Source organism: Sturnus vulgaris, chromosome 3 (genome assembly GCF_052056855.1).
Source record: "Sturnus vulgaris isolate bStuVul1 chromosome 3, bStuVul1.hap1, whole genome shotgun sequence".
Taxonomy (NCBI): domain Eukaryota; kingdom Metazoa; phylum Chordata; class Aves; order Passeriformes; family Sturnidae; genus Sturnus; species Sturnus vulgaris.
The window spans coordinates 94,818,274-94,836,021 of NC_142245.1; the positions used below are offsets into that span (position 1 = coordinate 94,818,274).

A 17,748-nucleotide genomic window follows, 5' to 3' on the forward strand; every position below is an offset into this window, starting at 1 on the left:
GGACCAGCTATTCTGTTTTCCAGAACAGAAAAGTTGATCCCAGAAAGAAGCCAAGGAAGGGTCACAATCTGTTATGTCTCACAAAGTAAATGCCATCAAATGAAACACATCACAGATGGTAAATGTGCCCCAGAGGCTTCCTACAAGTCTTTCACGTGGCCATGAAATGCTGCCGTCTGCTCCTCAGGTCCTCCTGTGCACAAACCCCCTCCTCTCCTTGTATCATCTCATTCTCCTGTGCCACAGTAAATTCCAGGGGAAACTTTGTAGCCTCTGACTTACAATAGCATTTTTATTACACTTACGTTACTTTGATATTTGGAGATAAGCAAGCTGGGAAATGATACACAGAGGGAACCTCCCCTCCAGGTGTGCTATCACAGCTGGTTTACACGTGGTCTTAAGTGACTCTTCTAACTGAATGCATAGAAATTCACATTTATCTCCAGGTATTAGGCTTTTTTTCCTTCTTCAGTTACTAATTAAAGATGCACAATCTGACGGAGAGTTGCAGCTTCTTGTTATTTCAAATGAGGATGCTCTTGCAAAATTTTTTTATTCTTTGTCTCATTAAATAAGATGACAGTAATATGTATTTTGGAAAGATTTGGGAGAATGAAGTGAATCTAAGTGGAAGATTAAAAGATCTTGAATTTGTTATACACCAGATTGTCTCGAAACAGTAAAACCACCTCCTAATTGAGGCTGAAATGTGTCTCAATGAATTAGCTCATCTCATGCAGAATCTGTTTGCTTTCTGGCACAATATGCATGTATATATTTGATTTGAGATCTGGCTGTAGAAACTGATATAGAGTGTGAATAAGCCCAAAAATGCTTTTTCACTGTGAAGCAGAATAATGGTAAAGTCCTATTCCAAATCAGCTAGAGCAATCACGTGTTTCCAATAAGCAAAGAAAAAGAATATAGCATTGACATTGATTTTGCTCTATAGGTTTTCCCTTTCCTCAGCCTTTCTTTTCAGCTTCTTCCTTCTGTGATTTAGACAAGCAAATGATTTTATCGTGAGATACTGACAGGCACAAACCAAACAGAACATGATTTCTGGCCATTTAAAAAAACTTAATATATGTAAAATTTACAGTTGCTCCCTTTTTATTTCTGTATGGATAAATATATACATACATATTATATATACACATATACATATGTATATATATATATATATACACCTACACACATATAAAGTGACATAAATTCATATAAATATATAAATAGAAACATTAATACAATTCTAAATACCAGATCTTTTAAAGATGTTGTCAAGGCTTCATAAATTTATAAACATTTTACAAAATTCACTTTGACATATTCAAACCCCTAAGCATAACATTCATCTGCTTCCCTTACTGTTCAGTCATGATTTATTTCCTATCTGGCAAAACTGATTTATCACCTCTCTCATGACTGGGATTATGTCACTTTTTAATACACTGAATCCTTGATTTTTACCAAAGCTAATTTCCTTTTAAGATTTGTCTGAAGCAGTCTATTATAATGTACTCCTCCAGGATCTGCATTTAAATTGATTTGTCATTATTTTCCATTCCATTGACCTAAGCCCTGTCTTCTTCAAACATTTTAGTGACAAACTCTGCAGTGAGTGTGATGGTGCTCAGTTGCAGTGAGGAAGCCAAGGATGGCAATGACAAGTTCAGAGTCCTTCTGACAAGCAAACTCCTCCATGTTTTGGATAGCTCTCACCTATGCAGGTGAGTTAGTGTGGATCACATGAGCCACACAAAAACCACAAAGACCTTCGAAGAGATTCTGGCTAAGCAGGGTCATAATGTCTACTTCTGCCCAGGATCTGGGCTTCTGTTCAAGTGTAAAGGCTGAGGTGATGTTACTCCTCATGTGGAGAAGAAATTTTCTTTAGATTTCTTTTCTTAATTGCAACACGTCAAGCAGCCTGGTGCCTGTTACTAATAAAAAGGGATATGAACCTCATACTGAGAAAAGAGCATTGCTGACTCAGCTGCTATCATCAATTTTCTGCAATTGCCTTATTTAGTATTAAGGTGTTTTATTCAAGAACAGCCCATCTTTCCTCCTTTGTGAGCTGATAACCCCATAACACACAGGAGAAGAAGTGGAGACCCTGAGCACTCACCCCCCCAAGTGCTGAGGCCAGCAGAGGCACGAGCCACTGGAATCCACCTTCCTGGTCAGCTTCTCCTTTTGCGAAGAGCTGGGGAACAGCACTGGCAGCTTTGGCAGGTGAATGCCTCTTTCACACTTGCAAATGATCAGTTTCTTATAAAAAGGGTCATCTGTCAAGTGAGATGAGGGTACCAGTGGTCTAGGCACATCCCTTTTGGAGCATGTGTGCAGCCAGGTTGCTGGATGGCGGTTCCTGTGGCTCTTCAGGGAGTTCTGACATGTGGATCACAGCTGCAAAGCTGCATAGGATATGTTCGCTACCTTTTCCTTGAGTTAAATAGTTAAACAGGGATTCATTACCCTTATCCAAAGAAACAAAATCTAGACTTTTCTGCTAATGATGCTAATAACCTCTTGCCAGGGAATGGGGAAACAATTTCATTAACAGCTCATAACAACACATTTGATTGAAACAAATCAGTCTTTTTTTGATTAATCATCTGAATTCTGTTCACGTATGTCATGTTTTCTAAATATTTGGTAATACCTGTTACTTTCTTTCAAATTTTCTTCACTGCTTCTCCATTCCTCCAAAACAGGATTTAATACTCTAGCCAAAACTTAACAGTATTGAACAAAGTGGAACAAGAACCTCTGTAGCACACAGGAAATGTGCCTACATCCCCAGCATCTGACTTGCCATGCTCTCAGTGGCATCACTGAGTACTCAGCCAGGCAGTGTCACTTTAAGGCATTATGAAATGTTTCTGCCTATCTCTCTTGTTAACATTTTGTGTTTGAGCATTTGCTTGAGATTCAGAGGGTAATTTCTGCCATCTCAGACAGAATGTGGGTGGAAGTGGCTAAGTTGAAGATAGCAAGATTCAGAGAGTCTGTATCACAGTACTGCCCAAATATGACAGTCTGGTTCCTAAACACAGGCAGACAAGCACACAAAACCCCTTGTCCTGTATCCCAGACATTCTGGCGTTCATACTTAGGACAAACACCATCTCCACCCAAGACTGTTAAAGTCCTTAGACACTTGACATAGGGCAAAATGCAGTACCCGTGCAGATTTCTGCTGAGCAGCCTGGATGGGCGAGGATGAGCCATGTCTCAGACGCACGAGTTTGATTTTTATTGATCTGAAGACTTTTTCCTTCTATGGGTAATTTGTTTTAGCTTGGCTTGCAATGTCAAGTCCAATAATGTGTGCGTGCTGCAATTTAAGGTTGTGTATACATGGATGATTACACAGCACGATAATTTGTTAAGCCACACTAATTTAATGATATGCTAATACATTCACTATTAGATTTCCTCTTTTCTTAAGAGCATGTGATTTAGCGTGTGTTGATTTAGCATCAGGCTGACTCTCCTTTAGCTTGTGATCACATTTTCTTTGTTCTGCTTCTTCTCAAAAGAATATTCTGTCACATCTGAGTACAACATTTAGTATAGCATCCAATATAGCATTCTTTGTTTTTTCTTCCATGAATTACATCACACTGAGTTTAGAAAGCATACCTGTTTTCTTAGGATCACTGTGAATTTTAATCATATCCTCTGCAGAACCTCTAACTATTCCCAGGTCAATGAATATAATACTCCCACGTCAATGATTATTTTTTTAGTAAATCATCAAAGTTGTCAATTAAATTCCTGAATAGTACTGAGAGCAGGTTAGATTTTTCTCCTTCTCACACTTCAAAAATTCTTCAGATTTCACAAAAGGTCAAACATATATGCATATTTAAAATAATATTTTTAGATGCATCAGTTTTAATTTAGAAAAAAATAATTTAGAGAATATTTTCCTAGTTTTATATGAAAATGGTACACTGGAACTGAATCAAAAGCCTCAGTGAAATGAAGATCTATCACAGCCTACTCTTTTTACCTAATTCCTTAGGCCATTCTTCTTGTTAAAGAGGAAAATTAAATTGGCTGACGTGATAGGATGTTGGCAAACCAGCGTTGCCTAGTTTTCATCACTGTGTTATCCTCTAGCTACTTATAAATTGCTTGTTTAAAAAGTCATGGCAAAATTTGTGCAGAAATTGTGTTAGGGCTGCAATAGGTTATGTAAGGTACTTTTCTAAATTTCAAAATTTTCACACTTCAGCTGTGCTGCTACAGTTAAACAATAGCAGCCTTCCACAAACCCACTGTCAGTGTCAGTGCAGTTCAACTGGAATAAATATGTTAATTCCAGAGCATGTACTCTGCACCTGATTATTTGGTTCAGCAATTGAAATAAAATATGTCACTTCTATGCCCCAGCTTTACTTGACCTTACTAGTTCATCAGCCATGCCTGTCCTCATTTATACGGGTATGCCTGTAATACTGAGGCTGACATTCAACCATCTGTGAAGATGTTGTACAAGAAACAGCTTGCTTGTTAGTCCTGAGATCCTTTCCAGATTGCAGGAAGGATCAGCCTATTTTAGGGAACTCATGAAGGATAAGAGAAGCTAAGATGTTACTGGAATTTTGGCTAGAAGTGATCAAAGCCTCAGTTCTGCTGAATAATAGTACAGAACTGCTGTAAGTGATGCTCCATGTTATAATATCCAGTGTTAGGACATAGACAAAAAACAATCATTAAGCTACTTTAATGACCTCTCCCTAAATTTTATTCTCATTAAAACTGCTGACATATAACTAGAAAATTTTGAGCCTTCCACAACAGATACTAAAAATGAAAATTCCTTCATAGAAGCAATCAACCATCAGAGTACTGAATGCTGAATTTTATTGGTCTTACTGTCAAGACATTTCACAACCTCTTTGTACACCACCTGTCCATGGTGTACCTAACACCAGTCATTAAATCAGGAGATGTCATCTTCCACCTCCAGGTGGATCAGGATGCCAAAATTAATCATCTCTGTGTTAAATTTTCAAATAAACAAACATCTTTCTTGAACCCAATCCCTTCTTGGGAAGACATCCCTGAGGGTTTCTTCCACTTCATTATCCCCTCTTTTTCTGATGGCTACAAAACAAATGACAACTGATGGGATGCTGGGATGCTGCTCTTCATTTTAATTAATAACATCTCACTTTTTCCCATCAATTTCTCTCCCACGTCTGCCTATCTGTTATTTCTTATCTAATGGCTGGGCTGTAAACTCTTCATGGTAAGGGGAAATCTTCAGTTTGTAAATGTACAATGTTCAAATGTACAAGTGGTCCATAGCTAGAGCTCCTAAGCATTACAATAGTATATGTAATACATGAGCAGTAAAAATTTAACGTTTCAAGCAACTAGGCATTTTCTATGCCAAATAAACTTATATTTTTCATATTATTTCTGATACCTCCTTTGTTTAGACTAATCTTTGTTTCATACCTACCATGGCTTTTGTCTAATCAAGAAATGTGGCAAAGTATTGATCAAATTTTCTGCTGAGTTGCTAAAGCCATTCCCAGAAGGAGACTTGTCTGCCCTGAAAGGAGCTGAAAACCACAAAGAAGGCTAGAAGCTCTTTTTGGTTATCCTGTTGTAAACAGTAAAAGCACACAGATGCTTCAGGATTCACTTTGTCAAAACAAATCCACTCAGTAGCTTCTGCCCACTAATGACCGCTTACAAGTAATTCAGTTTGGGGTTTTTTACAAGCAAAATAGACTAGTATTTTTTATTTAAATGATATACAATGTTCTCACTCAAAATCAGTGGATGATTTTCTATACCTATAGTAAAATGACTATAAATCAAAACACATCAATGGAATGGCACAGCTTATTCTATTATTTGCTATTTTCTATCAGATTTTATATGTCTTCCTTTGATTTCACCTAAAATCCTATCAAAATTAATTTTATAATCTATTTTCTAACACTCCAAACTACAAGTTTAGACTACAAGTCTAAAGAAATAGTTTAGTGTTGTCTACAGATTTCCTAGCTGGAAACGTCAAATTTTAACTAATGCAAAATTTAAAATATAATAAAGAGTGTACGCTATCTTTTCTCAAAAAATTTAATTGCAGAATTATTTACAGGAGATGAACATAAACAATACATAAACCAATTGAAAGAGGCAGCTTCATAAAAGAGCCATGGGGCAAAATAGTGAAGCACATTTTCTTACAATCAGCTGGAGATGAGTAGAGAACCATGAAAAAAAGAATAACTCAATAATAAAACAATTTTCAAATATGTCTTCAAAGTAACAAATAACATTCTGGTAAAGAAGATATTACTGAGAAGCAATAAATTATTGTAGCAATGAAACAACATACTGTACATTCAATTTAGGTATCCTGCATGCTACTAAATAGAATTTATCAAAAGAACCATAAAAGCATGAGAAAGAATTACATAAAATAGTTTAATTCTAGTGAAGTGTAGCTTTATACAGATGGTGAATATTTGGCACTCAGTTCATCCTCATTGTTGATATGATTTCTTATGTATATATATTTATATATATTTATATATACTTTTAATGGTAACTAAACAGCTAGTTTCCTGGTTCTAACATTCCTTGAAGTTCTATAGGAGGCATTTAATTTAGTCCTTAGGCCACACTTGATTATTTTGGCATGTCCATGGTAAATGAAAGTATGAGTTTTGTCTCTGTACAGAAAATCCTGCACAGCCATAGTGGCTTTTCTTCAGGAAAGAACAGTTTTAGAGCATGTAAGCCAGGCTACTTGAAAAGGAATTTTATTTCATTCAGGAAATTAATGTATAAATTGAACTAAATACATACATGCTGAGCCCTTTTAAAATGAGATGGCCATTCTATTAAACCTCCAAAGGGTAAATCAAGGCATGGATATGTGGAACATGTGGATTCCGTGGTAATTATAAACAAAGCTGGCATTTCTTTCTGAGGACACTTCTCAGAGACTCAAACCTACTACTGAGCTCTCTGCATGACTCTGACATACCTGAAAGGAAGAAGGAGCTCCTACAAAGCAATGGCACACTTGCTATCTTGAATAAGGAGTCCTTCCTACCTCAGACTTGCTGAGTCAGATATTGATCTGAATTATGCTCATTCAGATCTGATATTTCTCTCTGATTTCAGTTTCTGAGCATTGATTCTAATACAACTGGGATCAGAACTTAGCCTGGTGCTCTGGAATAATCCATCTCACAAATAAGAAACTTGTTTGACAGTGAAGCTTTAGGAATGGGAAATAGTGTGTTGAATGAAAGAGTAGAAAGGTAAGAAGAAGAAGAAAGTTCCTCACTAATGGGCTGTGTTTGTAAATAATGACTATATATTCAAATAAGCCTCCTCCTCATTTATGCTTAGGTGAAACTATCCATGGTCTTGTACCTAGAGAAGTAAAAAATCCTGTCCAACAAAACCAATTTAGAAAAATAACAATTTGGCCTTAATAAAATATAGAATTAAATTGCCAGCTGATGAAAACTGTTCTGTGTTTGCTCAGTTAAAGAGCAAGCCGTGTAGACAGACTAATTTACCTTAACTATGATCTGACTTCAAAAGCCCAGTTCTCTTCTGGCAATGAAGGGTAATGAGACAAAAGCTGGGTGTGGAAAGGTGGATCAGTGAATGTGCAGTCTTCTTCTGCCATCATCTTTTATCAATGCGATATGCATTTAATGAGGCAAGATCTGGAACACTGTTTCAGATACAGAATCATAGAATTGTTTATGTTGGAAAAGACATACAGTAATGAATGCCATGGCCTCTTTCAGTTATTGGAATTTTATTTCATTAAGAGGAGCTGAATCAGCCCACATATGCTGGCCAAATTTTCTTTTGGGCAATGTTCCATTTCAATTTTGGTTTTATACTTGCTGTCCTGAGCAGCCTATTATGTAGTTAAACAGCTACAGCATTATGCCATAGAGGTAGCTGCATTTCAGAGATAAATTAAGCAATTTCTGTGGATGCAGAGGGCTTAATTCCTGATAGGACTTTGTATATGCATATGAATATGCCATAAAACATCTGTTCCTGAAAGATGGTTCCTGGAGGTGAGCACGGTGAATATTTGCTGATGGGCCATAGGGCTATAGTGGGCAGTGAACCTGCCACAGCCATCAGTGTTGAGGATGAGCTGCAAGAAAGTGGCACAATCTACAGGAATGTGAGTGTTGACTGTGGTTCCTGGGTCTGGTTCTCTGGAACCCTGACACTGAAAAATCGTTGTGTGTATATATTTATATATGTCTATATCCTCTTTCTGTTCTGTGCAGTATGAAATGGTGACCTCTCGTCTGCTGATCCTGGCCAGGCAGAGAGAGGTGTCCCCATTGCTCTGCCACAAAAGAATCCTTAGGGCTAGGGTGAGTCTCACCAAAGAGCAGCTGCCCAAACCAAAGCACAGTCATCAGTCATCATGCCTAGGTCCTGTGCCCCACGTCATCCCTCGGGTCAGCTGGGCTGGAGGCAGACTTGGGGAGAGAACAGGGTGCTTAGGGAAGGCTGCTTGTGCAGCAAGTACCCCGGATGGATCTCTCCCGCTAAGAAAGCGGGGGAAAATGCACTTGCAAAGGGGAGACTTGCCAAGACTCCTGACCAGAAGGACTCAGCTGCTGGTACCATCAGCTCCTGTGCCTGGCACCAGCCAGGAGTCTCCTCTGGCACCCTCCCAGGGAGCTCCTCCACTGCCAGGACCTCACTGCCACTGTCAGGAAGAGAAAAGGCAGAGATTGCTTTGGAAGGTTAATTTGATGCTCATCACTCCCTGTCTACTCTCTGGGGGATGGTATGAGCATTGATTGCCCTCATCTCTGCTTTGCTCAGGTCTTCCTCTTGGTTCAGTGAGTCTTTTCTTCTCCTCCAGCACAGGCTCAGACTGTGAGGTCCCAGATGCTGGAAGGATGCTGTGGAAGGAAACTCCCCAGCAGCATAGGGACAGGTGGGAGAACCCTCAGCATCCTGCCATGTTGAGTTACCTGCCCCAGCTGCAGCCCAGCCTGGAGTTTGTGTGTTGGCTAATAAAGTGCTTGGAGATCCTTCTGGATGAAAGGCACTGTATAAGTGTGGGTGTCAACCTGTCAAACACCAGGAAGCACCTCTCTCGACATTAAGGGGTTTGTTGATATTCCTTACCTCGAGCGTAGTTGGTGGGTGGTATCCTGCATCATAAGATGCTCTAGGAACAGCAATGGCAGTAACATTGCTTCGTGATTCATTTAAGCTCTCTTACACTGAAGGTCTGGTTTCACAGGTTTTCAGTGCACACAGCTTGACACCTGGAGCTGCCAAACCAGCTTCAGACCTCAAACGTGCATGCACAAACCAGCACTTGATGGGTCAGCCTCCAGTGTGTCCCTGCCACTGGTGCCAACACTGAAATGCTGAGGAGAACATCAAACCCACCAGCTGGGCAGGGCAGGCTCAAGGCTTTGAGTGTAAAAGGCTGAGCTGGGCTGATGTGGAGGCCCTCTGCTCTGGGCGAGGGGCTGGGGGGGCCTGCAATGGAGAGGGCCTGGGACAGAACTGGTGACACTGCCCGAGGTGCCACGGGGCCAGGAACCTCGCAAGGGCACTGCTCCCACAGGCCACGAGAGGCTGCAGGGTGACACACGGTGCCATGCGTGACACTCCATCACGCAGCAGCTGCTTGCAAAACCACCCAATGACCAAACATTCCTTGACTATATACTCAATGCAGTGCTGAGGAAGCAGGGTACTAATTTACTGATACAGCAGGACGTGGGCTTATTTTAAAACAAATAATTTCCATTATATGAAATATATGTTACATCTATCTTTACATATGAAATTCACACACTTTCCTATGCACGCTTTAATTCCTTCGTGAATGATTCCAAATCTAATATAGTGTCAAGGTTTAAGCATGAATTAAAATAGAATTTTTTGGTATTAAACTGTACAACATTGTTCATCTTTGCATTCTGCCAAAGGCCATTCTAATCAGGTGGACATTAAATAATAAAGCACTTCATAATGTACTTCACCAAATTACAAAGAATTTCAAATCTAAAAAAAATATACAAAGCAAAAATAAGTATGGCAAATATCAACAATTCTACCATTCAGGCCTTTTTCCTTATTTAAATTTGCTGAATTCTGTTTAGTATACTTGTGTTTTACAGGCAATGACTAAATGAACAGAGACTTTCTATAGTTTTAAAGTGTTAAAATATATATTAGCCCAATTAATATTTAATTAAATACTAGACTATTTTGCTATATTCAGCTGTTCTGAGTGGGTCTATACCATGAACTCTCAAAGGAGAAAGCATTCTAGTTTCTATCTCTCTGTTTATTTATGTTCCTCCTACTTTGGTTTTGTAACTGGCTTTTGTTTTCATGAGGTGGAGTCAGATTACAATTGATCTGGTTATATGTTTAATTAACATATGGTGTTTCTCATGTCAGAGAATGGAGTAATCTGATTTATTTGCAATACAAATACGATAAGCATAATGTTATCATTCTAAACTAACCAGGTGTACAGTATGCAAATTGGAACGGCTTTTTGTCTTTAAAAGATATAATGTTACCTGTACAATAATTTAATATATTGCACTTCAAAATGTAATGTGCACAGATATCATTATCAAATTTGTTGGTAGGCATCTAGTTTACTTTTGATTTTTTCCAATCTTTTTTTCCAATTGCTTTTTTTTTGTTCGTATGTTTGGGGTTTTTTTGTTTGATTCAACAAGGTGGAACAAACAGAAATCATAGATTTATAAATCTTATACTGAGAATTTTCTTATAACAGCATGGGAAATGTAGAACACAGACTCCTCTAAGGCAGCATTATTAGATCAGTTGGGATCTCAGTTTATCTGTAATCTGTTTGGTTTACAATTTCTCTTCATAAAGTCTGATAACTGGCAGGATCAGGTACAGCTTGTCTTAATCGCATGACGTGTTGCTGCAGGTAGGAGGGTTCAAGCAAGTAAAACAAGTGTGATTCCTCCTGGAAGTGTACTTAAAATTGGATAAAATGTATTAGCTGCCATATGTATGTATGTGTACGGGTGTGTGTGTCTCTATTTCCAATTTCTTTTATCTAGGAAAAATACTGGCTTTGGTTTTCTGTGGATATTCTAATTAGCAGCTCCACTTTAAGATACCAGTTTTCAAGACTAAAGATGCCAGTCTCTGCATGTACTTCTGCATTTAAAATAGTACAACAAATATAGGAAGTAGCATCAATATTGTACACCGCCTAGGATTCAGCTCTTTCCTTAATAGAAAATGCCGTTAAAACACAAGGGATGGGAAATATAATGCTTTCATCTATAGAAGAATATTTCAGGAGATTTTTTTTTATTATTCCTTTTTTTTTCTTTTTTTTTCCTTTTTTTTTTTTTTTTTTGCATTCTTGAAGGATATACATTCGTCTTGGTTTTTGCTTCAAATATATTTTAAGGCTATTTGGTAAAGTATATACCAGATACCAGGCTCAATTTACAGGGGTGTCTTCTCACAGAAACTCTCAACACTTCATCTCTAAAGATTCGTACTTTGAAGCCAAGCATGCTTTATCAGCTGTCCAAAGACAGAACTCATGCTTAATACCACACACTGTAGGAAAAAGAGAAGGAAAAATCCAACCAACCAACCAAAACAAAACAGATTTGAAGCAATGTCAGATCTGCATAACCTATGGTACTTCATGTTTTCAGTCATCCATCAGGCTGCAGGGTGTGTGGGATTTGGATTTAAAGTGCTCAACAGGTGAAGAACCAAAGTGCTCGAGTAGAATAAAGAGTTGTTCTGCCTATGGCTAAATACATTGCATTTGTTAAAGCAGGTAAACAGGGAATGTGGTAGCTGGGGCTGTCTGTCTCACTGGGTTCTTGTTCTTTTCACCTAAACTTGTGTTCAGTAGGATTCAAACCTTGGTACTGGGGGCTGCATGTTACTCATTTTATTGCGTCTTCACCTGAAGACTTCTAAGTGCTGGATTGCTTGGTTGGCTCTGGAAGGTAGGTGAAGTGGAATAATTCCATCCTAATTTGTTTTAAATGAAAGCCTCTCGGCTGTGGTAGCTACCACTTCTCTCTTCTGACAATATGAGGCTTGAAAAGATATTATTTTCCTTATATTCCATGGCTGGAAATCACTTATCTCTTGAGTCAGGTTTGTTTTTTTTTTTTTCTATGTCTGAAGCAAGCAAGAACCTTATTCTTGCCATAAATGATACTGCATAGAAAAATAGTTCTAAAAAAAAATACAATTGTAAACCACAGTTCACCTTTACCTTAACATAACCATTTAAACTTATATATACTTATCACTCACATTCATATTTCTTAAACTGTTTACAACATCACAACTGGCATTTTAAACAAGCAAGATTTTTTTGTTCTCAAGGATACCCTGGAAACTCAATTGTTATTACAATTTGAGAGTTTGAAATAGTACATGTAGCACAGCTCTTGAAATGAAAGAGAGAAGGCTTATAAAATAAATATTAACATGTAAAAGAACTGTTAAAAATGCAATGAGTGGTCCAAAGGAGCAAGTATAACTTTTTCTTTACTCATCTTACTACAGAAGATCTAACTTTTTAAGGCTTCCGTTTTCCTTTCACCCATCACTCAAGTCCTCTTGCATTACAACTTTGCTTAGGTTTCAGAGTGTCGTTATACTGCTAACAGCAAACGTTTCTTAGTGGACATTCCCACCATCACCAGACTTGTTGCTTCTTGGTTTCTGATGAACTTTGGAGTTTTAGTGGCTGGATATCCCTGTTCATCTCCAGAAACTCGAATGAGATGAGAGGCCTAATGTTATTTTGCAGTAACAAAGATGAGAAGAGTGGCAGAGTGCATGGGTAAATATGTTAGCTGGATTCTAGGAAAAGAAACTGGAGGTCAAGGAGATAAATGGGTTCTTTCTTTCCTGCTCTTTACATTTGTAGCACCTTCTACTTGGATTAGCTAATGCCTCTAGTGAATGGTGAGATGCACCCATTTATAGTTTGTTATTCTTATCCCTAATTATCACACATTTTATAAAAATATAAATAACAAAAAGTAAGCTGGGTTCCATCTCAAGAGGTGTTTCTTGTTGTCCTCTGAGAATATATTGGATAAGTCAGGTCTTGACAAGCCCTATCCATTGTAGCTGATTGTAAGTCAGACAATAAATACAAAAAGAAGTCGTTCTTGCGGTGAGCTCAGCAAATTCTGAGGAAATCAAAAGCATTCCACTGTGCTTATGGCACAAAGAACACAACATCAAGGGCATATTTAGTGGAGAGAATGAGACAAAAATTACCAGGTAAGTGACAAACTGTACAAGCATTTTGTTTAAAAAAAGGAACTCTGCAGCATTCTGTCTTTAAAGCCGGGTTTGAGCCTCTGGGATATAGATCTCAATGCTGTCTGCGCGCTCTGTGGCTGAATTCTGCCGGAAAGAGGCTGCTCGCTTGGCAGCCATCAGCCGTCTTCTAGCTTCTTGCCGTTGTCTGTCAGGTAGGTCCAGAGATTTTTCTCTTGTGATAGGGAATTTTCCTTTTGGGGGCTTCTTTGGTACAGGAGGAGGAATCTTTCTTTCTTCCTGCAATAGGGCATTAAAGCTAAGGGTGAGCTGCGTCTAAAAGGGACTTGTCAGCAGAGCATGCACATCAAAGACATGAAATGCAAAATACTGATTACATACATCAAGCATGCTCAATTTGTGCTTGCCCATCAGCTGACTAATGGATTACATGAACAGCTATCCACACTAGGCACACTGACAAAACCCTCTTATTTGACAACCATTATGCATTCTGCGGTCCTGTGCCTGAAAAAAGACTGCACTTCCTTCCACCATCCTTGCAGGTATTGGCACATGCAATCTGCACACCTCACTTTCATATGGATTTGTTTAATTTAAGCTGACACATTATTACACTTATTATAAACAGAAACACACACTGTCTCTCCAATAAGAATTCAGCGCATCTGTGTGGTCTGATCAAGTGGAAAGACTCTCTAAAGTTAGCAGGACAGGATTTTTGATTAAATTAATCATACTGAGTTTAGCCTCAGCGGGATATGAGATAGCAGCTGTGTATACACGTCTATTAGTTTAGTCTCCTCCAGGAATTGCTCTATGGAAGCATTCAAGTGCCAACCAGAAAGAGAACATAGGGCTAATTGTTCTGCTTGCAAGCCTGGGCCATTTTAAAGAAAACTATTCTGAAGGATTATCAAATTAGAAAGTGAAAATCAATAGATTTTGTTACCAAAGTAGCTGTAAATTTCTCTGCAGGTGTTAAATAAAGAATTGTTTTGACTATTTAGAGACTGTGAAATATCATATGAGGACCTATAATCAAGGCATTGTACACTAATTTAGGTGAGAAGGGATGGACCTCTGGAGGTGATTTCATACAATCCCCATTCAAAGTGCACTTGAAATTAGATGTAACTTTGAAGTTAAATCAGGTTGGGGTTTTTGGGGTTTTTTTTTTGGGGGGGGGGGGTTGGGTTTTGTTTTTGTTTTTTTGTTTGTTTTGTTTTGGTTTTTTTTTTGGGGGGGGGGTGGGTTTTTTTTTGGTTTTTTTTTGTTTTTTTCTTAATTTCATGTTTAATTCTGGACTGCATAGCCCTGAAGATGAAGACTCCATAACTTCATTTGTATAGGTATGGTTATTATGATAGATCTTTTTGCTATATAATTTCTTAAAGTAATGGTAATAGTCCAGAGTATGGGCTGTTCCTTATGGAGAACACAGTTAATTTGATGCACAGCAGGATTCAAATAATACAAAAATTGAACTGATACACTTATGGTTTACAGACTCCTCATTTTTTTGTTGTTGTTTGGTTGGGGTTTTCTTTGTTTGTTTTTTAACTAATTCTGACTCTACTATCCAAATGCAATAGCCAAGACTAAATAACTAACGTTATTTAAAAACTTAGTTCTGCATTTAACAGGAACAGTGCAACAGCCTAAGATGCTATTCCCTGAGATAGCCAGGTCTGCCTATCTTTATTTCCTCTATCTCCTGATTTCATAAAGGCTCCATTCCTGTCATCCCATCTTAATTTTTTTCCCCACTTTTAGTTATTTCCCCTCTTAGGAAGATCACTGCTGCTGTCACTATAATAATTTCTTACTTCCAGTTGTCACTAGTAAGCAAGAGTTGCAAACTCACCATCCACCAACCCGTTGGCTGAAAATTAAAATCCAAGAGGAGCATGAAGAAATGAAAAAGTTGTCAAAATGCCTCCTAATTCCTCCCAAACCAAACAAGTATTCACCTGAGGCCAACAGTACTGACTCAAACCAAATGCTGTTTTCATCTGACTGATACAATAATCAGCAAGGATAGTGGGATAATCAAGTTAAGGGATGAAGTTCTAGAGAGGGGAAAGGCAGTTTCAGAATTACACTGCTTTTATGGACAATTTGTCACCTTTGGTTTGTAAGCATTGTGTGGGGCATCTCCCAAATGATGGAGTTGCATGGCAGAGGTGCAGGGAGTTCGCCAGCAGCACTTTGTCCCCCTAAAGGATATCAGCTGAGCTTTAGTATGACCTGTGCTATGTTTTGTCACATGCTTTTCTCTCATTCCTGTTCTATTATCATTTGTGCCAAGCAGGTAGGGTTAAACACTGCATTTTTCAAATTTGAGCTGCCCCAAATGTAGCAGAGTGCTGAATTTACCTTGGTGGAATACTTGGGCTATTGTCTTCAGTCTGAATTAATAAGAACATATTTCTGTTCTAGCCTTTAGAATGTGAATCAAATAATTTGAACAAAAGTGTAATGGAGTAAACTAGCTTAGCAAAATCCATTATATTTATTATATAATTCAGCTCAACATTGTTAAAAAAGAAAGACTCCTCACATCTGATGAAAGTTTCCATGTAAAAATTGGGCCATGCCAATTAAATAATTCCCAGGGTTAGAAACCTATTGTGTTTCACTATTGTATTTTACACAAGGAGACTGCAGAACTACAAATGGGGAGTAAATGCTTACCTTCCTTTCAGGTGATTCTATTATTTTCCATTCATTGAGTTTCAACTGGTGCAGTTCATCAAACTTCATGCTGACGTCTTCAATTGAGAGCTGCAGTAAATCCCAGAAACCTGCAAGGTCCTGGGAAGTTGGTCTTGGCATGGCACTCGGGTCCTGAAACGCACCAAGGAGAGAACGTGAATACTCCAGGAGGCTTTCAGTGGCGTGCACTGAGGCAGGAAGGGCACGGTGCCAGATTTCATTGCTGCAGCACTGCTCAGTGCTAAGGCTCTGCGTGCTCTGCAGCTGGGAGCTGTGACTGGAAAGCTGTGCCTCCTACACAACCCAAACATGAATGAGTTGGAAGTCACACGCCAGCCTTCCTGAATTTGTGGCATGGGAAGTTCCTTAGCACCATATGCTGTGCTGACCTGTATTTCTAAAAAGGAACAAGCTGACAGCTTCTGTCTGCTGATTATTAAAGGCAAGGGGAACGTGGTTTGTATTCCAGCCAGCCTGAAGTCTTCCTGATTAAAAATTACATTCAGATAGCAGATTAAGACAAAACAAAGCCACAAAGACTTTGTCACCTTATGCCGAACTTGATGTTTACATTGTTTTGCATTTTCAAATGTATACATGAAGTATGAAATCTTGATGGGATGCTTGCATTTTGTTCTCTGGGGAATTGAATCACACTCAGGAACTGGGAAGATATTACCTCCAGGTACTGCAATTAAGAGGTGCTATGGGCATAAGAGTTAATGGAGCAAATATCGGTGGTAACAATTAGTAAGATGACCTTGTATTTGATAATTAACCTGATGCCAGTGCTGGATAAAAATTGTATTATAACGTAGTATGCAGACTCCTAACCCTATGCCCTCTGAGCACTGGTACTAGTACAAAGTGGGGCTTTGTCACTTTATTGAAATAGGGCTTAATTGGTAAACATGCCTGTGAAGGTAGTGAAGAAATGCCTTTTTCCTTCCAGAACAGGAGGAAGCCATTATGATGGTCTAAAGAACAGAGCTGGGAGAGAGGACATCAAAACCATGCCAAACAGACTATGGATCTCTCCCTTTCTCAGCAAAACCTGTAAAGACTAGTTTGCTATGTTAGCATCACTGCTGCAATGGCAGGCTCTGTTCCCTACCTTTTTCAAATCTAGTGGTCAAAGCCATTTTATATTTAAACACAACTCCACAGTTGTCTAGAAACTGGGAGATAAGTCAGCATTGCTATTGAACTCCTCCCATGAATAACACATTTCTAAGGGTTTTAAACTAGGAGTTGCTGCTCAGACTTGGGTTTACAAATGCCACTGTGGGAAATGAATGCCTGGAACTGAGCATGACAACGTGTAGTCTCACCAGTATCTAGAGCCCTACTGGAATCTGAGCCAAGAACAACTTAAAAGTTTTCTTCACTAGAAGAAAATTTCCTTTTAATAGGGAGCTTCTGGGATTTAAGAGAACTGGCCATATAGATTATAGCAGACTTCTGGGAAACATTTCAACTCCAGATTGGTGTTTACTGAAAACTAAATCATTGGGTGGATCCCAATTTGTTACAAAACAATTTAAAATTTATGTCAGTGGTGTTACTTACTCCACAGAGGTCAGTATTTCAGGCTTTAGGAACTGACTCCCTGTGTGAAATTCATGAGGACAGTCCCACAGCAGTCTGTCTTACCTTGCAGTCTCTTGTCTCCTGCCTGGTCTCCTCAGTCAC

The 17,748-nt window shown here is 38.6% G+C and overlaps 1 protein-coding gene across 30 annotated transcripts in view; it reads right to left on the minus strand.

The window, feature by feature from the left end:
- Positions 1–6,103: 6,103 nt before the first annotated feature.
- DLGAP2 (DLG associated protein 2) overlaps positions 6,104–17,748 on the minus strand; it is a 454,715-nt gene continuing 443,070 nt past the window's right edge. For 22 of the 30 annotated variants that reach the window (XM_088162319.1, XM_088162314.1, XM_088162323.1 and 19 more), the window contains 3 exons: positions 16,036–16,188; positions 15,206–15,223; positions 6,104–13,617 (listed from right to left, as the gene is read on the minus strand). In XM_088162319.1, the coding sequence (XP_088018445.1) occupies positions 13,399–13,617; positions 15,206–15,223; positions 16,036–16,188 (390 nt within the window). In that variant the 3' untranslated portion in view covers positions 6,104–13,398. The remainder of the gene's footprint in view (positions 13,618–15,205; positions 15,224–16,035; positions 16,189–17,748) is intronic. The other 8 variants (XM_088162316.1, XM_088162338.1, XM_088162336.1 and 5 more) reach the window with 1 other exon arrangement.